The sequence below is a fragment of the Oncorhynchus keta genome, chromosome 20 (genome assembly GCF_023373465.1).
Source record: "Oncorhynchus keta strain PuntledgeMale-10-30-2019 chromosome 20, Oket_V2, whole genome shotgun sequence".
Lineage (NCBI taxonomy): Eukaryota > Metazoa > Chordata > Actinopteri > Salmoniformes > Salmonidae > Oncorhynchus > Oncorhynchus keta.
In genome coordinates this window covers 6,338,062-6,361,578 of record NC_068440.1, presented here as the reverse complement: position 1 = coordinate 6,361,578, position 23,517 = coordinate 6,338,062, and the positions used below count along the sequence as shown (strand labels likewise).

At 41.3% G+C, this 23,517-nt stretch overlaps 1 protein-coding gene across 1 annotated transcript in view; it reads right to left on the bottom strand.

Annotated features, from left to right (window-relative positions):
• LOC118398938 (ephrin type-A receptor 7-like) overlaps positions 1 to 15,190 on the bottom strand; it is a 301,118-nt gene extending 285,928 nt beyond the window's left edge. The window contains exon 1 of the mRNA XM_052471925.1: positions 14,939 to 15,190. Within this exon, the coding sequence (XP_052327885.1) occupies positions 14,939 to 15,017 (79 nt within the window). The 5' untranslated portion in view covers positions 15,018 to 15,190. The remainder of the gene's footprint in view (positions 1 to 14,938) is intronic.
• Between the last annotated feature and the right edge of the window lie 8,327 nt (positions 15,191 to 23,517).

Here is a 23,517-nt window from a genome sequence, read left to right as displayed (position 1 = left end):
TTGCAGCAGATGTTGAGGAGGAGGAACATGATGGCATGAATATGATGACGCAGGGATTTGAGTGAGATTGGAAACATTACAGAAGTAGCCCTGCACACAGAGAGCAGCCTACAGGCCTGTCAACAGGCCTCGCGAAGTGACAAATTAAAATGTTACAAGACGCCATTACTGTACAGTAGGTGCATAGGAATTTCTGATTGGTATGGCATGTGTGAGGTCAAAAGCCCCACAGTCTAAACCCCCTAACATGTGCCGTTCGGACGATGCAGCAGCATAGGACTAGCTGGAGGACATAAAAAAGACATTAGGAGCAAGAGTTAAACAGTTTCCAGATGTCCATACCTTCTTACCGTGCCTGTGCCATCCCGGGATATACGGAATTACCGGCAGTGCACAAGGGGCGTTTTTTTCCCCTAAAAAAATAAAAATAAAAGCCAAAAGAACATCACCAGAATGCTAACAAGTACTAAGGAATCCTTACAGCGGATGCTAGGTAAATGCTAACAAGTACTAAGGAATCCTCACAGCGGATTCTAGGTAAATGTTAACGAGTGCATGTGAAGACCGACTAAAGACAGACAACCCAGCTCATAAAGTTACACAATCCTCGCAAAAAACGCAGTTTTGCAGCACAGACAATTATTAGAAAGCAGGGATCTTAATCCAGGAGGGGATTGTCTGTTACCAGGAAGTTTCATCTTGCAAGCTAACGTTAGCTACTTAGCAAGTTAGCAAAACCCAGCTGGATAGAATTTATTTGGCACATCTTATAGCCAGCAGCATACCAGCCTGGATCCCAGTGCTGGCTTGCCACTGAAGCTAAGCAGGGTTGGTCCTGGATGGTACCTCGATGGGAGACCTGATGCTGCTGGAAGTGGTGTTGGAGGGCCAGTAGGAGGCACTCTTTCCTCTACTAAAAATTAACTGCACAGGGACATTGTACAAACTTGTACCGGTAAGCTTCATAATAAAAGATAATGTTGAATGTAATCTGCTTCATCTAGTGCACAAGTTGACTATAGGTATTTATTTAAGAAGTACTAGTATTCAAATGTATATTGATTGTATTGGAAAATCATACTGATGGTATTTCGAAATACGGTATTCAGGCTGACGAGCAGCCCTCACAGCCATTCCTGGCAAGGCGAGCACTGACAGCATAGAGGGGAGGCTCATGGGAGGGGAACAGACATTAGCAGGGGTGGACATGACATTATGTTTCACATCTCGTGTGTCTTTAGTGTCCTGTCCAACATAGAATCCCTGGATAGATGGGCACATGGCACGGACCTCATGTCATGTTCTACAAGCCGCTAAAGAAATCAAACCTTCTGGTTTACATGACCATTGGATGGCTCAAGAGTGGTAGGCAGATACGGTAATTCCATGTTCGGATACAAAAAAAAAAACTACATCAAAAGTACACTGTATACCCTCCCAAACCAACACGTGGATATTCTGATCATTTGCTGTGTAATGAAGACACCGACGAGGAGTATTACCTGACCTGCCGTTACCCTGACCTGTGATACCGCAGCTAATGCTGCAGTCTAAACCAGGCTAGATTCAGGCTGATAGTCTCTAAGCCACCAGCTGTGAGAAGAGGACCAGCACATGTAACCTTTGGTAATAGGAGACGGCACATTCAGTCACAAGCAGGTACTATATAGCCTGGGTACCAGTCTCTTTTGCTAACCCCACTCCCTGTACTCCACGTCATGGATCATCTTCAAATATGAACATTCTCTCATTAATGAGCTGGAGGAGTACAGTCTCTTTGGCGATGACAAGGAGTGGAATGTTAGCTAAAGAGATTGGTACTCAGACCAGGTACTATAGGCCATACTGACTCTTCCTTTGCCACTCATCGTTTATGCCAAAAGCATAAACGTTTTGTACTTCCAAGGCCGGCTTCGAAGCATCAGAGTAGTCAGTCCAATCCCACTTGGACTACATAATATACTGTATTGAATATGTTGAGGAACTAAGTCCCTTTGGCTGATGTGGTCTGCCAGACAACCATTGTATTATCATCACTGTACAGTATATACAGAGGAGAAAATGCATTCTTAAAGGCAACATTGTAAAACAAAGGCAAAGATAACAGCAGCAGTCCCCCTTAAGGCAAATGTTTTCTATATTAATGAGGCCTTTCATACTCAACCTTTAAGGAACCTTTACAAAACAACATGTCTTGTAATGGAATGGTTATGGTCTGGAGTGTGTGTTTAATGTATGTGCGTGTGTGTTCATGTGAGGTGTTTTAATGTCCGTGTGTGTTTTAACATGTGTAACGTGTATGAGTGTTTTGCACGTGGAGGGGCACACCTATCGGGTGTTAAATTATTATATATATTTTTTTTACTTCTCCCCAATCCCTGCTACTGTATTGATGCGCTCCCCAGAGTCCCACTCTCCATGTTCCTCTCCACTTTGAGTTTGCCAGCTTTATGAATATTGACTGAGGTGGGGCGTGAGCTAGCATGTACAGTATTAACCTTGGCTTTTGCTCGTGTTAACAGCTTTGGTGGTGGAGGATGGAAACCTATAGAGCAGACTGGAGGATAATGTCAAGGCTTCTCATACTCTGCAATATCTATATTAGCCATGCATGCAGATGCTAAAAATTATACACACACACACACACACACACACACACTTCTTCCGAAATCAGAATCTGCCATTCAAATCAAATTGTATTTATCACATGTGCCGAATAAAACAGGTGTTTCACCTTAGTGAAATGCTTACTTAACCAACAATGCAGTTAAGAAAATACTATTTTTTTAAGTAAGAGATAAGAATAACAAATAATTAAAGAGCAGCAGTAAATAACAATAGAGGGGCAATATACAGGTACAGAGTCAATGTGTGGGGGCACCGGTGTCGAGGTAATATGTACATGTAGGTAGAGTTTTTAAAGTGACTATGCATAGACAATAACAGACTGTAGCAGCAGCGTAGAACAGGGGGTGGGGCAATGTAAATAGTCTGGTTAGCCATTTGATTAGCTGTTCAGGAGTCTTATAGATTGGGAGTAGAAGCTGTTCAGACCTAGACTTGGTGCTCCGGTACCACTTGCCATACGGTAGCACAGAGAAGTTTATGACTACGGTGGCTGGAGTCTGACAATTTTTAGGGCATTCCTGACACCACCTGGTATAGAGGTCCTGGATGGCAGGAAGTATGGCCCCGGTGATGTACTGGGCCGTATGCACTAGAGGTCGACCGATTATGACTTTTCAACACCGATACAGATTATTGGAGGACCAAAAAAAAGACGATACCAATTAAATCGGCCGATTATTATATATATTTATATCAATTACAACAATACTGAATGAACAATGAAAACTTATTTTACATTAATATAATACAGCAATAAAATCAATTTACTCTCAAATAAATAATGATACATGTTCAATTTGGTTTAAATAATGCAAATACAAAGTGTTGGAGAAGAAAGTAAAAGTGCAATATGTGCCATGTAAAAAAGCTAACGTTTAAGTTCCTTACTCAGAACATGAGAACATATGAAAGCTGGTGGTTTCATTTCAACATGAGTCTTCAATATTCCCGGGTAAGAAGTTTTAGGTTGTAGTTATTATTGGACTCTCTCTCTATACCATTTTGTATTTCATATACCTTTGACTATTGGATGTCCTAATACGTACTTTAGTATTGCCAGCCTAATCTCGGGAGTTGATAGGCTTGGTCATAAACAGCACAATGCTTGAAGCATTGCAAAGAGCTGCTGGCAAATGCAGTAAAGTGCTGTTTGAATGAATGCTTACAAGCCTGCTGCTGCCTACCACCGCTCAGTCACACTGCTCTATCAAATCATAGACATAATTATAACATAACACACGGAAATACGAGCCTTAGGTTGTTAATATGGTCAAATCCGGAAACTAGCATTTAGAAAACAAAACGTTTATTCTTTAAGTGAAATACGGAATATTTTATCTAACGGGTGGCATCCATAAGTCTAAATATTGCTGTTACATTGCACAACCTTCAATATTATGTCATAATAACTTAAATTCTGGCAAATTAGTTCGCAACAAGCCAGGCGGCCCAAACTGTTGCATATACCCTGACTCTGCGTGCAATGAACGCACGAGAAGTGACACAATTTCACCTGGTTAATATTGCCTGCTAACATGAATTTATTTTAACCAAATATGCAGGTTTTAAAAAATATACTTCTGTGTATTGATTTTAAGAAAGGCATTGATGTTTATGGTTAGGTACATTCGTGCAACAATTGTGCTTTTTTCACAAATGCGCTTTTGTTAAATCATCCCTCGTTTGGCGAAGTTGGCTGTCTTTGGTAGGAAGAAATGGTTCACACAGTTCACAACGAGCCCGGCGGCCCAAACTGCTGCATATACCCTGACTCCGTTGTGCAGAACGCAAGAGAAGTGACAATTTCCCTAGTTAAAAGAAATTCATGTTAGCAGGCAATATTAACTAAATATGCAGGTTTAAAAATATATACTTGTGTATTGATTTTAAGAAAGGTGTTTTTGTTTATGGTTAGGTACACATTGGTGCAACAAATTGTTTTTTTTTTCACGAATGCGCTTGTTAAATCTCCTGTTTGGCGAAGTAGGCTGTGATTCAATGGTAAATTAACAGGCACGGCATCGATTATATGCAACGCAGGACAAGCTAGATAAACTAGTAATATCATCAACCATGTGTAGTTAACTAGTGATTATGTTAAGATTGATTGTTTTTTTATAAGATAAGTTTAATGCTAGCTAGCACCTTACCTTGGCTCCTTGCTGCACTCACATAACAGGTAGTCAGCCTGCCACGCAGTCTCCTCGTGGAGTGCAATGTAATCGGCCATGATCGGTGTCCAAAAAAGCCGATAACCGGTTGTTATGAAAACCGGCCTTAATAAAAATCGGCCATTCCGATTAATCGGTCGACCTCTAGTACTCACTACCCTCTGTAGTGTCTTGCGCTCCATCCCAAATATCCCCATTCCTCACTAGCACCAGTATAAAGTCCCCTAATCATTCCTCACTATCCAATAAGTCTAAAGAATCAGCTAAAAAGAAGACATCCATCTTACCTATAACATCTACATCGGCACAAACACTCACGCACGCACAGAGCGTTACTGCAGATACAGCAGAATAGCGTCTGTCCTTACAGGGGAACAAAGGAAAATCAGGTGACCCTCTAGGAAGCTTTAAAGACACACATAAAACCAATCAAACCATCAAAGTCAACGTTAGCATTTGGTAAGTAAGCAAACGCTTTAGAGTGCAGAGTCATTTTGGAGATAGTTGGACTGTAATTAGGATACATATCCTTTGTTGGAGAGCTATGCACCAGAGCAAAGGTGACTGGTTAGGACGCTCCCTTTTTCACTCATCCCAGTCTCCCTCACCTCCCGTTTCTTCCATCTTTCGCTCACCATGTACCTGGCACTTTCCTCTCCTCCCTCGGTCTCTGCCATCAAAATGACATCGCCCAAAAAGCCCAGGGGGACAATGTCACGGACACGGCTTCCAACTTCACAAATCACTTTGACCTTTCGCACACAGCGAGGTCGCCACTATCAGCTCCAGAACCCCTCTGCCTCAGCCAAGAGAGAAGGACCAGGGATCTGAGCCCACGGGTTGGCACTCACAAAAGTGGTTTGCATCAATCATAAAGGGAAGTGACTACGTCAGGTCATCTGCTTTCAAAGCATGTATCACAACTCATTTCAGAGAGTTCAGGATAGCACAATGAAGCATAGAATCAAAATGAATTGATTGTTTTTCATGGGGTGACTGCTTTCAGCTGGTTTAAGCCCCACCTGCAGGTAAATAAAGTCAGGTTGATGGTCATTGTCATGAGTCTTAATTTGCTATATTGTAAAATTGCATAGTCATTGTCTTAGTAGTTTTTTTGGTCTTAATTTAAAGGTTAGGGTTAGGCAATAGGGTTAAGTTTAGGTTTAAAATCTTATTTTATGACTTAGTGGCTGTGCCAGCTAGTGACCACTCTGCAGAGCTGCATCAAGAACAAGATTCCTGACAATATCTATCAATTTATTCCGTTTTTTCTATTAATTTAATTATTTCTTCAGAAATTAGAGATGTGAAAAAAAACAGTTGTGTTTTGTTCTACCATGGGTAGAGGCATCTAAAAAACTAACCCCTTCTTGAGGATTGGCCATTAGCCTATAACACACAGTGCCTCAAAGAATTGCCGGCACAAACATAATGAACTCAGAGGCTACGCTTCAGTTTTAGCCCAGGCTGAATCTCCCCTTCTTCCAGCTGCACAATGGCTGGATACGGAGGGGAGGAGGGAGAGAGGGAAGTAAATGAGATCCCGATGAGATGCCAAGGTGTGTTAGCATTGAGGCGTGGGGAATGAGAGAGCGGCTGCGAGAGCTAGATTGACTGTGCAAGGAGGGGAAGACACCCCACACTGCCTACAGGGCAACAGCAGTATTAGCGCTCCTTAATCCAGCCTGAGATGTGAGACGCATGGTAATGTGGGGGGTCACGCACACATATACAGGCCTTGCTCACACACCACACACACATTTACAGGCCTTGCTCACACACACCTTGGTGCACGCAGAAATCTGAGAGACGACGAGAAACGCAAATAGACACAGAGAGACCTAGTGAGACAAACACAGAAACAAGGACAGACAGAGACCAGAAAGACATTCACTACCAGGCATACCTACAGTATCAGTCAAAAGTTTGGACACAGCTACTCATTCAAGGGTTTCTTTATTTTAACTATTTTCTAAATGGTATAATAACAGTGAAGACATCAAAACTATGAAATAACACATATTGAGTCATGTAGTAACCAAAAAAAAGTGTTAAACAAATCCAAATATATTTTATATATTAGCCACCCTTTTCCTTGATGACAGTTTTGCACACTCTTGGCATTCGCTCAACCAGCTTCACCTGGAATGCCTTTCCAACAGTCAAAGGAGTGCTGAGCACTTCTTGGCTGCTGTTCCTTCACTTTGTGGTCCAACTCATCCCAAACCATCTCAATTGGTTTGAGGTCAGGTGATTGTAGAGGCCAGGTCATCTGATGCAGCACTCCATCACTCTCCTTCTTGGTCAAATAGCCCTTACACAGCCTGGAGGTGTGTTGGGTCCTTGTCCTGTTGAAAAACAAATGATAGTGGGACTAAGCACAAACCAGCTGGGATGCCGTATCTGCCGAATGCTGTGGTAGCCATGCTGGTTAAGTGTGCCTTGAATTCTAAATGTCACAGACAGTGTCACCAGCGAAGCACCCCCACAACTCCTCCTCCATGACTCATGGTGGGAACCACACATGCGGTGATCATACTCTGCGTCACAAAGACACAGCGGTTGGAACCAAATATCTCAAATTTGGACTCCGACCATTAGGACAGATTTCCACCGGTCTAATATCCATTGCTCGTGTTTCTTGGCCCAAGCAAGTCTTCTTTTTATTGGTGTCCTTTAGTAGTGGTTTCTTTGCAGCAATTAGACCATGAAGGCTTCATTCACGCAGTCTCCTCTGAACAGTTGATGTTGAGATGTGTCTGTTACTCGAACTCTGAAGCATTTATTTGGGCAGCAATTTCTGAGGCTGGTAACTCTAATGAACTTATCCTCTGCAGCAGAGGTAACTCTGGATCTTCCCGTCCTGTGGCGGTCCTCCTGAGAGACAGTTCTATCATAGCGCTTGATGGTTTTTGCGACTGCACTTTCAAAGTTCTTGAAATGTTCCGTATTGACTGACCTTCATGTCTTAAAGTAATGGACTGTCGTTTCTCTTTGCTTATTTGAGCTGTTCTTGCCATAATATGGACTTGGTATTTGACCAAATAGGGCTATCTTCTGTATACCACCCATACCTTGTCACAACACAACTGAATGGCTCAAACACATTAAGGAGGACATAAATTCCACAAATGAACTTAAGACATTCCAGGTGACTACCTCGAAGCTGGTTGAGATAATGACAAGAGTGTGCAAAGCTGTCCTCAAGGCAAAGGGTGGCTACTTTGAAGAATCTCAAATATATTTGGATTTGTTTAACGCATTTTTGGTTACTACATGATTCCATACATGTAATTTCCTAATTTGATGTCTTCACTATTATTCTACAATGTAGAAAATAGTAAAAAGAAAAACCTGGAATGAGTAGGTGTGTCCCAACTTTTGACTGGTACTGTATGAAGACACATTATGAAGATCCATGAAAAGGCACTCAGAACCAGGAATACACACGGACATACACAGTATCCTTTGTGAGAAGCTGTGTGTGACAGCCCACACAATGGCTGCATTTATACAATTCTGATCTTTTGCCCAATGATTGACCAATAAGATCAGATAATTGGGCAAAGGATCAGAATTGTGCTGCCTGTGCAAGTGGCTTACCTTTCAGTTACCCTTTAGGTTAATAAAAAACACAAGTGTGTATGGTTCAATTCATTCTCATTGGACAGGTAGGTAGGTACGTGTATGAAAGTGGTGAATTACAGTGCATTGGGAAATTATTCAGACCCTTTGACTTTTTCTTTTTACAGCCTTATTCTAAAATTGATTCAATTGTTTTTTCCCCCTCAATCTACACATAATACCCCCCCCAAAGATCATCATCAAGGATCTCTCTGTACTTTTCTCTGTTCATCTTTCCCCCGATCCTAACTAATCTCCCATTCCCTGCCGCTGAAAAACATCCCCACAGCATGATGCTGCCACCACCATGCTACACAGTGCCAGGCTCTGTCAGAGTGACCATTGGGTTCTTGGTCACCTCCCTGACCAAGGCCCTTCTCCCCCGATTACTCAGTTTGGCCGGACGGCCAGCTCTAGGAAGAGTCTTGGTGGTTCCAAACTTCTTCCATTTAAAATTGATGGAGGCCATTGTGTTCTTGGGGACCTTCTATACTGCAGATATTTTTTGGGTACCCTTCCCCAGATCTGTGCCTCAACACAATCCTGTCTTGGAGCTCATTGTCTTGGACAATTCCACCGACCTCATAGCTTGGTTTTATCTCTGACATGCACTGTCAACTATGGGACCTTATATAGACGGGTATGTGCCTTTCCAAATCATGCCCAATCAAATGAGTTTAACACAGGTGGACTCCAATCAAGTTGTAGGAAAAGGACGATCAATGGAAACAGGATGCACCGGAGCTCAATTTCGAGTCTCATACCAAAGGGTCTGAATACTTAAGTTATTTATATGTTGTTGTTTTATCAGTTTTTTTATTAGCAAACATTTCTAAAAACCTGTTTTCGCTTTGTCATTATGGGGTATTGTGTGTAGATTGAGGGGAAAAAAATGTATGTAAATCCATTTTAGAATAAGGCTGTAACATAACACAACGTGGAAAAAGTCAAGGGGTCTGAATACCTTCCGAATGCACTGCATCTCTAATAATACAGACAGGATGGAGAGAGAGGGATTTGAACAACAGACAGAGGAAAATCCCCCTACTGTTGCGAGCCCCAATGACATGGCTGCCAACCCCAGCCTTCAGAAACACATTGCTTTCACAGCAATTAATCGTTGTCACAACATCAATTAGAACAGAGCGTCCAATCCGACTGGCCAGCATTCCAGGGAAACGACTCAAGCTGGCAACACCGAGCTGTGGGTGTAAAAGTGCTCTATAGTATTATAGGGAAGGAATTATAAACGAGGGGTTATGCGTTCTATGGAAAATAATGAACGCCGTAAGTGTTCCACGATGTGCCAGCGGAGTGGAACTGACCTTCCACAGAGTTGAGCTATTTTCCACAGAAGGAATAGAGCCCTGAGTTGATTATCCCTTTTATACCATTTGCAGGCAGAAATGTGTTCTTTCAACATCCACTGAAGAAGCTATACGTTTACTAGATAGCTACAGTAGTTGCCTTGGTAACCACAGACTTGCTAGTCAAACCGCCAATCCTAACTTGATGCTATGAAAATTATTCAAAAAAATGTATTCTTAATTTTTTTTAAATGGTATTAATTCAATTCATTGTTTATTCAACAATGCCAATAACTTTTCAATTCAACTTTTGCTTTCTAAAGGAGCTCAAACATCGCCATTCAATTCCACCGAGTGTTATAACAAAATATTCCACGCTCTAGAATGACCTTCAAGCCAATCAGAAACGAGTATTCAACAATGCCATGATATAATACTCTATACCTAAACACTATGTCTGTGTGGATAATGTAATGCTATGTCTGTGTGGATAAGTATGCATGCAATTCTGTGTTCATGTGGGTGTACAGTAAGAAAGCTTGTGTGTGTGTGTGTGTGTGCGTGCGTGCGTGCGTGTTGTCGGCATGCCATGTGGGTTTGTGCAGCGTGTGTATGAGAGGATGTGTGTGTGTGTGTGTAAGTAATAATGACGTGCATCTGTGTTTAAGCGAGATTGCTGTGTTTAAGTGAGATTGTCTGTGTGTAAGTAACAAAGCTATGTGTGCGTATGAGCCGAAAGTGTGTGTGCTCGTTTGCATGTTTGTGTTTGTACATGCAATGTGTGTTTGCACAGCTTGGCTCAGCTGTGCTTAGACACTGCTGGAACTAACCCTCGCCTGGGGAAAGCATGTGATTATGTGCTCTTCCTTCTCTGAATCCAAGCACTGATTAGGACGCTTTACTGGCCTCACCTGAGCCTAACAGTGACACGCAGCCCCAGCCCTTCCTGCATCAGAGCCACGCTCAATACCTCACAACCACTGGCCAGACTACTTTATAGGGCAGAAAGAGAGGGTAGAGAGGGGGCATCAACAAGCCAACTTTCACATTCTGCCCTCGGTTTTGAAGTATGAGCGATTGTGGGAATGAGACAAAGGAAACCATTTGCTCTATGCAAGTGTCAGCCAGAATAGATTCCGACCCAATGTTTGTTTACAACTGCACTGGGATCAGACAGGCTTCCTGTTTAGATAAAGATACTGCGGAGCTGGTTTAGGATATGGCTCGGAAAACCTACCTTAATCCAGGGACGTGAAATGCGTTGTACTCCGAAATGTCCCATTATCCCAACTGTTACACTGAGAAGATTGAACTGCTAAAAAACTGGCAGGCGTTCAAAGTTCTCAGTGTAATAGTTGGAATAATGGTACAATTTGAGTACAACACATTTCACGTCCCTGGATTGAGGTACGTTTTCCAAGCCATACTTGCACCGGGCTCCACAGTGTAAAATAAAATGGATAAATTACGAGCCTAGTTGGCCCTGCCACAGAAACAGACAGGAAACTTCTTGCTAGCCATTATTGGCGAAGATAATAATGGATGGGCTGGACATGCTGAGAGAGGAGCTCGGATTGGTCTATTATGTAGCATGCTGCTGTCTAACAATGCTACTGTGGCTTTTTAAAAAGCTATAACGTTAGCCATGGAGAACTGCAAAAGTGGTGATACTGCTCTCAACATTGCTGCCCTGAATTTAACAGGCGCTATCGACAAGGATCAGTGGGGAAAAGTTGTGATGGACTACTTTCTGCACACGGTCAGTGTGAACTGGAGTGACTTGACACAACAGGCCAAACAAGCTGCAGCTACAAACAAAACGGAAACGACACAGGACGTCTTAGTTAAAGGGTTCCAGGCTGCCGTGAAGCGTTCATCCGTTTATATGGGCAAGAGTCTAGCTTCATTTTCAGATATTATACTTTCTAATTTTGTGAGAAAGTTTAATTGCAAGTGTACTGATAGCTAGCTTAATTGCACAGTGTACTGATAGCTAGCTAGCGAACGTTAGCTTGATGGCTGGCTGGCTAACGTTATGTGTATGATCTGTGTAGTAATATTACTTGTTTCTCAGAAATCCATTTGCATTGATAGGTATAGCCTAATGTTAGCTATCTAGCTAACATTGAACCTAGTTGGTTATCTTAAGCTACCTGCAGATTTATAATACAGCATTTCGTGCATGGTGGCTAGCTATGACAATCCATTTGTACTGTATGGGTTGGGATTATGGTTAATTGTTTAGCTAGCTAACTTAATGGGTCATGTATCAAGTTAGCCTGGTGTGTCTGGGGGTGATTACGGCCATCTATTGTATTTCATTAACATGTGTACGTCTACACATTAGTGACCCATCCACTTAGCTAGATGTGGCTGGGGGTTATAGCATTTCTTTCACATGACCCATTAATTTAGACAAGTGTGTCTGGGTTAGCATCATCAAATAATTATGAAATATTTGTCCGGACACTTTCTATTTTTGATATTGCTACTATGCAAATAACCCTTTCTCTGTACCGTTTACACCTTCTGTATCCTGTGAAAAATACACTTAGATTTTATTTGATATAGTGTGCGTTTACCAGAGACGGTAATGTGAGGAACATGACCTCCACCAAAGTCAGATTAGGATATAGGCCAAGGACTAGATAAAGTGTATTTTTACCTGGAGTTTTCCTTATTGTAGGCTACTACTTTCACCACTTCAGTATTGAAATCTTTGGTTGGTTACTACACTACCTTACTCACTATGTGAATCCTTAATGAAATGGGTGGGGCTAAGGCTTAAGAGGGCGTGAACGATGTTAAATAGGTGTAGACAAAGAAGAGCTCTTCAGTAGATGCACCAAAACATTCAAGGTCCATTTTCTCAAAAGTCAGTTTACAAGTTGATCAAATTTCAAAGCAGAATTGCTTTTCCATTGTTCCTCAACTGCAGTGTATGATATACCATTGTGTAGCTCTGAGTCTCTACTTTGATCCAATGTAAAAAAAAAAAAACACAAGACCGAATCAAGGGGGTCAGTCACATGTGAAAACATGTTGTTTCTATGATCTGTGGTTTAAAAGATAAGGGCCTAAAAAAAATTATTCTCCGATTTCCAGATACTGCAATGAGATTCTAGCCAGAGGGAGGGTATTTTCTTGTTCCCCATGTAACGGATGTGAAATGGCTAGCTTAGTTAGCGGTGGTACACGCTAAATAGCGTTTCAATTGGTGACGTCACTTGCTCGGAGACCTTGCAGTAGTAGTTCCCCTTGCTCTGCAAGGGCTTTTTATGTTTTAACATTATGTCATTGGTTTCAACTTTATATTTATTTTCTACAAATCATAGAAATACAATGTTTTCACATATGAAGACGCTTATTGTGCAGGAGATAATGACTATTAGGTTGAAAAGCAGTGGAATTGCCCTTTAATCCCAACAGGAAGCCTGTCTAACCTAACCTTTTATAATCTGAGAGTGGATGATTTATACTCTCGTTTTAAACATGCAGGCTCAGCATTCCCCAACAGTCCCACTACAAGTTAGAATTTTGAATAAACTTAATTTCAACTTACTTTACCAGTCTACTGATTTTGTCCTTATGATGGAGGTAGTCTGAGACATAATATCCACAGGCAAGTGTTAATAAACCAACTTTCAGCAAACGTTTTTTTATTTTTTATTTCAGTTTATGTTTCCCATTTTGTATTGTCAATATTGATGCAATTCGCATGTGACAAACACAATATGTAAACTATGGCCAAGCTTAATTAATGAAAAATATATATATATATAATAATTCATCGACAGCACCACCCCAACATACAGTATGTGAAAATGGCAGGTGTCTATGTTTTGTAGTAAAAAATATGGAAGATGTGTTTCCATTGACATCCTACACATAATTGGTTAAAAATCACATGAACACCGATGCCAATGGAAACATTTATCGTCTCTCTTTTTTTTTATACAAAACATACAAACGTGCCATTTTCACATATGTTGCTGTTGGGGTGGGTGCTAGAGTTGATGAATATGAAGATTTTAAAAAATGTCATTTAACCGAACCACAGACGGAAAGGTAGACAATGTTCGATTACAATGCTGTTTACACATTTTGCCTAATTTGCTATGACTCAGGAAATTGAAAAAACAAGTAACCTAACCTACCGGCCGTAAAAAGGCATACAAACAATACTTTCGTGTGGCTATTATATCTCCACTTCCTACTGTCAAAAGTGCCAATAGCACAGACAACCGGTAAAGTAAGCATAAATATTATTTTATTCAACATTCTGGTTTGAAGAGACAGTTGCGTATTTTTTAGGGCAACTTCTTACAGACAGAATATACATGGGTAAACAATATGATGATTAGGGAAGTCCGATCCCAGTACAGATGTAAGCAAGATTAGAGTCAAAATCTATTCTGGCTATGCAAGTGTCTGAGGGCAACAATGTTTCCTATTCAGTCTGGTTAACGAAGTAAATGCTGGGACGTAGCCTAGTGCTGGAATACATTTTTCGTTGACAGTAGCCTAACCCTTTCTGACATTTAAGCAACGCTTTTTGTTGCGTTTCAGACTTTTTGACAAACAGTGGGCAATTTGTAATATGCTCATTCATACAAACTAGAAAATAATTACAACGTTGCTGCAAGACTACAACTGTCCAGGTTTAACGGTTTCCGTTCAATGTCAAAGTGATAAAGGGACGCATAATGTAACAATACGATTGTAGGACTAGGCTATACATTCGCAACAAGATACGTTTGTGTGAATCCTTGTCGAAGTCGGTAAACTTAACACCTCGCTTTTACTTTTTACTTACATATCACGTAATTTTTTGAATATTTTGTCCACATGTTCAACTGTCACTTAGCTACTGAAAAGAGACGCGTAAAGCTGCCAGCTGTGTGAAACACCGAAGGCGGCTTTTAACACCAAATTGATTTGGAGCGTTTTTTTCCGAACTCTGGCGCGTTTTACCCCTTTTTAAATGTTGGAGGAAAAAATATACGGAAATGATTTACTTAATATAGACCTATTTGTACAAATATACGTTTTGTCGACATCTCTGAACTTCCGCATCACCGTGCGTGCACCTGCAACCAGAATGGCGATTCGGCTTGGCTGGAGTGTTGGACGTTCATTCATCCATCTGCTACGAGCAGTCCGGGGTAAAAACACACAAACAAACCGTTTAAAATAGCTTCCACATACCTTCTTCAGTGTGACAGCCCTTGTTTCCATTCAGCAATAATATCCAAAGTACCGACATTTGCGTTTTAAAAAGCTCCATGTTTGAATGTCCAGCCTCGCGAAGCTCTTGTCATCTCTCTCCGGACTTTGCGCGTAACACACACACAGCAGAGCGAAGCGAGAGCGGTCCGGGCTAGTGCGAGCTTCACTCACTACGCGGTTTATTCGCTATCTCGGGGGAGGGTGTTGTGCATCAGATTGACATCATGCAAGTGCAATGATGGAAGATTTCGAAACGAGGGTACAGGAAGGTCGCCTATCAAAGCGCTCGGGAAATGAATCGCAACGCCAGGTGTTTTCGCTATTCGAATCATCACCGCTTTGTGATATAAAAAAATATATATATATTATATATCACCTCGCCTTTAATCGAACTAAAGTAACGGCAGCATTGACTTGGTGGGTGGAAGCCTCCGCTTTCCATGTGTGATAGGTGTATTTAAGAATATTTATTCAAGAATACCTTTATTTTAATGATTGGATTATGTGCATTTAGATTAAATGAAGATTAATTATGTCTAGAGAATGGAGGGAAGGAAGCGATGTTAATGCGACATTAAATGTCTAGAAATGTTGACTAATTGAATTAATGAATCAATTGAATCACACATTGCTCAACACTATTAGCTGATATTGCTCATTTTTAATTGTCCAATTCTGAAAAAATCAAATGACAGTATTTAGGACAGTCCTTTATTATTCACTAATATGTCGAGATACTGTATTATAGTAGCCTATAGGCTGCATTAACAAATAGGCTAACATTCTGATTAATTGCACCATAAGCCTACACTGCTGTTTACTGCATCTTATATATATATATATATGTGTGTGTGTGTACTGTCATTTTGGAGTAATGATTGACAAAGGGAGAGACGAAAAGAAATTCGATACAGTTTCAAACGTTTCCCATCCTGTACAAAGAGAAACTGATGCTGCAAATAATTTCAACCTATTGTAATTGACATGTGTGGACCAAATTGATCATGTTATCTTTTCAGCCGAGGAGGCAAAACAGTTTATTGGTCTTAGTCAACAGTAAAAATGTAGCAGACTGATCAAACTGCTGAGGTGAATCGGGTAGTATCTTCCAATTTAAAATCCATAAAGCTGCATGACAACTAAAGGCAGATCTATGATGTGGATTTCTAAACCATTTTTTGGGTGTAATCCTCTGCAGTGTTATTGGAGAGCAAACCCCCGCCAGGCGCCAGTTCAATAGTATTGGTTACAAATAGTTTTTTTTTAAAAACCTGGTAACACAAAAAGACACAGAACAACTAGCCGAGTATCATGCTTGGTAGAAAGGAAAGCCTTTCATCCAAGCTTTTAAAGTACACAGACAAAAAAATACTCTGATTTGGATCTGAGACAGTTTTGTGATTTAGCATGTTATTTTGTCATAGTTATTTAATGCCTGCACAATTACAAAGCTTGGTCTGTGTCAAAATGCTTGCATAAGCATATAAATTACTTAAAAAGTGAAAAATGTAACAGTGTGGACCGATAAGGGATTTGCAATGCATAGGCTGCCATAACAAATATAAATCTACAAAATTGCATGGGGAAAGTTTTTTTTCTTTCTATTTGGCACGACTTTGATATAATAACAGCTTCTGCTATTTATGTAGCCACTTTTCTAACTAATGACCTAATGAAACAGAAAGTCATCACACCTAATTTTCCCCCTAAGCATGGCCTGCCAGACATAAAACTGCACTGTAATAAATGTAATAAGTCCACCACACACCCACATCCTTTCCCCATATCACACACACATGCGTGCACTCACACCAACCCTCCTCCACACACACCCTTCTCAGCACAAAGATTATCACCCTCAGACAGATCCCCTCAGCAGGAGGGCAAGCCAGACCTCCAGACCTGATGAACTTGTCCAGTATGGTCATAAGTCAGCCAGCACAGACACCAACCCCAAACCACACTTCCACCACTGAAACGCAATCAGCAAATCCCCTCTATTCTCTTGAAATGTCTCAAGGCATATAACATGAACACCAACAGACACACACTCAGAGGTACAGTGCCTTGCGAAAGTATTCGGCCCCCTTGAACTTTGCAACCTTTTGCCACATTTCAGGCTTCAAACATAAAGATATAAAACTGTATTTTTTTGTGAAGAATCAACAACAAGTGGGACACAATCATGAAGTGGAACGACATTTATTGGATATTTCAAACTTTTTTAACAAATCAAAAACTGAAAAATTGGGCGTGCAAAATTATTCAGCCCCCTTAAGTTAATACTTTGTAGCGCCACCTTTTGCTGCGATTACAGCTGTAAGTCGCTTGGGGTATGTCTCTATCAGTTTTGCACATCGAGAGACTGAAATCTTTTCCCATTCCTCCTTGCAAAACAGCTCGAGCTCAGTGAGGTTGGATGGAGAGAATTTGTGAACAGCAGTTTTCAGTTCTTTCCACAGATTCTCGATTGGATTCAGGTCTGGACTTTGACTTGGCCATTCTAACATCTGGATATGTTTATTTTTGAACCATTCCATTGTAGATTTTGCTTTATGTTTTGGATCATTGTCTTGTTGGAAGACAAATCTCCATCCCAGTCTCAGGTCTTTTGCAGACTCCATCAGGTTTTCTTCCAGAATGGTCCTGTATTTGTCTCCATCCATCTTCCCATCAATTTTAACCATCTTCCCTGTCCCTGCTGAAGAAAAGCAGGCCCAAACCATAATGCTGCCACCACCATGTTTGACAGTGGGGATGGTGTGTTCAGGGTGATGAGCTGTGTTGCTTTTACGCCAAACATAACGTTTTGCATTGTTGCCAAAAAGTTACATTTTGGTTTCATCTGACCAGAGCACCTTCTTCCACATGTTTGGTGTGTCTCCCAGGTGGCTTGTGGCAAACGTTAAACAACACTTTTTATGGATATCTTTAAGAAATGGCTTTCTTCTTGCCACTCTTCCATAAAGGCCAGATTTGTGCAATATACGACTGATTGTTGTCCTATGGACAGAGTCTCCCACCTCAGCTGTAGATCTCTGCAGTTCATCCAGAGTGATCATGGGCCTCTTGGCTGCATCTCTGATCAGTCTTCTCCTTGTATGAGCTGAAAGTTTAGAGGGACGGCCAGGTCTTGGTAGATTTGCAGTGGTCTGATACTCCTTCCATTTCAATTTCAATATTATCGCTTGCACAGTGCTCCTTGGGATGTTTAAAGCTTGGGAAATCTTTTTGTATCCACATCCGGCTTTAAACTTCTTCACAACAGTATCTCGGACCTGTCACCAGTTGTGGTTTTTCAGTTTTTGATTTAGTTTTTGATTTAAAAAGGTTTGAAATATCCAATAAATGTCGATCCACTTCATGATTGTGTCCGACTTGTTGTTGATTCTTCACAAAAAAATACAGTTTTATATCTTTATGTTTGAAGCCTGAAATGTGGCAAAAGGTCGCAAAGTTCAAGGGGGCCGAATACTTTCGCAAGGCACTGTAGAGTGTGAGCCTAACTAGATGTCAGTCCCCCCCATATCCCCATCTTTGGCTCAAAGACTCATTACCATGCAATAATTTCATGCTGGGCTACCTCAGAACATGTTCTATTCCCTTTGCTCTTTATATTTAAAAAAACAGAGTCAACAGAGAGGCAGTCGCTTGACCTTTTTTGTTGCCTGGTTATTTTCCCAGTCATCCAAGTGGAAAAGGAAAGCGAGGATAAAAAATATGGTTTAAGATGCTGTTAAGAGGGGGAGAGGTTTTAATTTGACACGGGAAAACCTGCTTTGTAATGTTCCGGTAATCTCTTGACAACCCTTGGGGGGGGTTGAACGACAGATGTGTACCTTGTTAGCTCGGGGTTTGAACTCGCAACCTTCTGGTTACCTCGCAACCTTGGGGGGCTGAGTGAACATGAACATGGCGCAGGGGAGGCTGAGTGAGGAGGGCTATGAGTCCATGTTGTATTGTTATTCCCAAACCTCAGCCCTGGAAAATGGAAATTGTGTCAGTTGAGAGGCGTTAATATGGCTCGCAAAAAGACACTGCCTGCACACCGGGCGACTGGCGACAATAAATACAGACAAGTCGTTTAAACGGATACTGATGAGCCGCCGCCGCCATCGTCTAATACTTTAGTCTGACTGGTGTTTAGAGAATGGCCATTCCCCTGTGTGTCACGACTTCCGCCGAAGTCGGCTCCTCTCCTTGATTGGGCGGCGTTCGGCAGTCGACATCACTGGCTTTCTAGCTATCGCCACTCCATTTTTCATGTATCCATTTGTTTTGTCTTGTTCCCTGCACACCTGGTTTTCCTTTCCCAATCAATCCATATTCCCCTGTTCCCCATCATGTCTTTGTGTAAGATTGTTTGTGTTACGTGTATTTTGGAATTGTGGATATTGTTACACGCATTACTTTTTGTCTATGTTCCGTGTTTGGGCACGGAACATAACATTACATAACATTTATGTTACTTTGTGCTGTCATTTTGGACCGGAATAAAAAGTGCGCCTGTTCACTACACTCTGCTGTCCTGCACATGACTTCGCCTCCAATACACGCTCCTAACACTGTGTGATGATAAACCAATGACCATTAATCTTAGAGCCAGTTTCTAATCGAATCAGATGGTAGGTAATGGTTTCGCTGGCCAGATTTGTTTTATAGCCATCATTGTTATTACTAGACTACTACAGTATGTTATGATGTATTGCAATATTTACTATTCATTTCTTACTTCGTGCAAATTAGCCAATAATCCTTGTGAAACAAATCATCAGTACAGTAATAGGCCTTGTACATTCTACGCTAGCCAAGTTTGAAGAACAGCTCATGCTGATCCAGGGGAGCATCATGGGAGATGGGACAACCCATGGGAGGGTGACACTCATTGGCTAATGAGTACTTCCTGTTCTAATTAGCAGCGGGCTCCACAGCTGAAATGTCCCTCAAGGTCGTTGTTCCTGTTGGTGGCACATTGGGGGATTCGGGACACAGTTAGTTTTGTATTGTGGGTTGTCTACTTTTCCACACCAGTAACACAATTAGGCTTGACATATTTGTCACACATTTCTAATAATGCATTCCAGCTCTGTTGTAACTTTAGTAGCGGTCCTCTGGCCAAAGGTTGGTCTTTAATCTGATCAGCACAGGAGGATATAGGTCAGAGACAAGAAGACCACAGAGCCCTTAAAGAAGAAGAAGAAGGGATGGAGTTACCGAAGTAGTATCCATGTATCCAATGCCGAAGTAGTATCCATGTGGCAGTTTGCAGATAAGAGCCATGACTAAGTAATCAGGAAGAGTGGTGTGATCTGCATGGACACATTCTGAGATTCTCCGTCCGACCAGACCTAATTTCTGAGCATGCCGAGTCCGGGGGAAATGAAATCCTCTCCAATATCCCGTAACCATGGGGTCTTATCCCCCCCACCCCCAATTTCCATAAATATCAATAAAGTTTCTGTGTCTGTTTATAAATAATGCTATACAGACAGGCACGGCAGTTAGTCTCGGGACTATGTGAAATGTCTGTTTATAAATAATGCTCTACAGACAGGCAAGGCAGTTAGTCTCGGGACTATGTGAAATGTCTGTTTATAAATCATGCTCTACAGACAGGCAAGGCAGTTAGTCTCGGGACTATGTGAAATGTCTGTTTATAAATCATGCTCTACAGACAGGCAAGGCAGTTAGTCTCGGGACTATGTGAAATGTCTGTTTATAAATCATGCTCTACAGACAGGCAAGGCAGTTAGTCTCGGGACTATGTGAAATGTCTGTTTATAAATCATGCTCTACAGACAGGCAAGGCAGTTAGTCTCGGGACTATGTGAAATGTCTGTTTATAAATAATGCTCTACAGACAGGCAAGGCAGTTAGTCTCGGGACTATGTGAAATGTCTGTCTATAAATCATGCTCTACAGACAGGCAAGGCAGTTAGTCTCGGGACTATGTGAAATGTCTGTTTATAAATAATGCTATACAGACAGGCACGGCAGTTAGTCTCGGGACTATGTGAAATGTCTGTTTATAAATAATGCTCTACAGACAGGCAAGGCAGTTAGTCTCGGGACTATGTGAAATGTCTGTTTATAAATAATGCTCTACAGACAGGCAAGGCAGTTAGTCTCGGGACTATGTGAAATGTCTGTTTATAAATCATGCTCTACAGACAGGCAAGGCAGTTAGTCTCGGGACTATGTGAAATGTCTGTTTATAAATCATGCTCTACAGACAGGCAAGGCAGTTAGTCTCGGGACTATGTGAAATGTCTGTTTATAAATCATGCTCTACAGACAGGCAAGGCAGTTAGTCTCGGGACTATGTGAAATGTCTGTTTATAAATCATGCTCTATAGACAGGCAAGGCAGTTAGTCTCGGGACTATGTGAAATGTCTGTTTATATATAATGCTCTACAGACAGGCAAGGCAGTTAGTCTCGGGACTATGTGAAATGTCTGTTTATATATAATGCTCTACAGACAGGCAAGGCAGTTAGTCTCGGGACTATGTGAAATGTCTGTTTATATATAATGCTCTACAGACAGGCAAGGCAGTTAGTCTCGGGACTATGTGAAATGTCTGTTTATAAATCATGCTCTACAGACAGGCAAGGGAGTTAGTCTCGGGACTATGTGAAATGTCTGTTTTCCTGACTGGCCCTTTTTTATTTACATGTGGGTGTATATCTGGGGACGTATATCTGGGGACGTATATCTGGGGACGTTTATCGTCGTGATGACTCTCCGTGCATGTTATGGAAGATTAGGGCCTGCCGCTGTTTCCAATTTTTGGAACTGACTTCAGAGGGGCAGGGGGATGGAAAAAACGGTGCCCCTCTTCCTTCCTCCTTATTAGATTTCACTGGTTATCAATGACAGAGGTCTGACATTTCCACTGTGTCCGAAATTAAAGCATCTCTCTCTCCTCTCTCAGTCCATTCAGACGTCGACCGCTATAACATGATGAAAGATTTGCAGATTGGGTTTCAGTTGATGTTATAGTGTTGATGTTTATACTTTGCCAAAAAGGAATTTACTGCGCAATCATTATTGCAAAAAATAAATACATGTGTCGAGGTGTCTGAATAGGAAAATAAAGTCTGAACTTTAACATTGAAGAGCAGGTCAACTTTGTTGGTACTGTTATAGTATGTGGCCTGCAGTACGTAACATACTAACCGCTAGTTTTCTTCTTAATGATGCTGAGCCTTGCAGACTTTGACACCACATTTTAGAGGAACGTGCCATTTGTTTCCAGGGCAGGGTTAGGAAGAGAGAAAGAAGGGCAAGAAAAATGAATTGCAGGGAATATAAGAGAAAGAAAGGGAGGGAGAGCGAGAGATTGAAAAATGTGTTGATTTGTCATCATGGGCTGGATGTCGCTGGACACGCCAATGAGAATGTATCATGAAAGACACATTTCCTTGGTCGCAGAAGTATGCGTGTGTGTGGACTGAACTTGAGATAATGTTCTAGACTTGGTCATACATGAAGACCTCGTTGACCAATGACATTAATTACATTATAGATCATTTAACCCATACCTTCCTGATAGCAAAACAACAGAAACATCACTCCTATGAGTATCTTCATTATACCCTACTACCTCAAAGCATACAGTACAGCATACAGTACCTACAGTCAGGTCCAAAATATTGGCACCCTTGATGAAGATGAGTGTACTGTCACTCATGGAGACACTATGTCACCTCAAAATCTACAGGGACAGCTAGAATGTTCAAGCCCCCTTGGGTGCTGCCATAGATTTATATTAGAAGTGCCCATCCAAGAAGGCTCAAGGTCATTGGCTACAGATAAAATGTCAAATCAAGTTATATGTACCGAAGCTTTGGTCTGAATACATATGTAAATCTGCTATTTCATTATTATATTTATCTATTTTTTGGCAAAAATGTCTAACTCTTTTTAGCTTTGCCATTATGGGGTACTGTGAGTAGATTAATGAGCACAGTACCAGTCAAAAGTTTGGTCACACCTACTCATCAAGGGTTTTTCTTTATTTGTACTATTTTCTACATTGTAAAAAAAATAGTGAAGATATCATAACTATGAAATAACAAATGGAATCAAGTAGTAACCAAAAATGTGTTAAACAAATCTAAATATATTTTAGGTTCTTCAAGGTATCCACCCTTTGCCTTGTTGACAGCTTGGCATTCTCTCAACCAGCTTTACCTGGAATGCTGAGCACTTGTTGGCTGCTTTTCATCCACTCTGCAGTCCAACTCATCCCAAACCATCTCAATTGGGTTGAGGTCGGGTGATTGTGGAGGCCAGGTCATCTCATACAGCACTCCATCACTCTCCTTCTTGGTCAAATAGCCCTTACACAGAATGGAGGTGTGTTGGTTCATTGTCCTGTTGAAAAACAAATGATAGTACCACTAAGCGCAAACCAGATGGGATGGTGTCACGTTCTGACCTTTATTTAGTTTGTTTTGTCATTATTTAGTATGGTCAGGGCGTGAGTTGGCGTGGGCAGTCTATGTTTGTTTTTCTATGATTTGGGTAATTCTATGTTTCAGCCTAGTATGGTT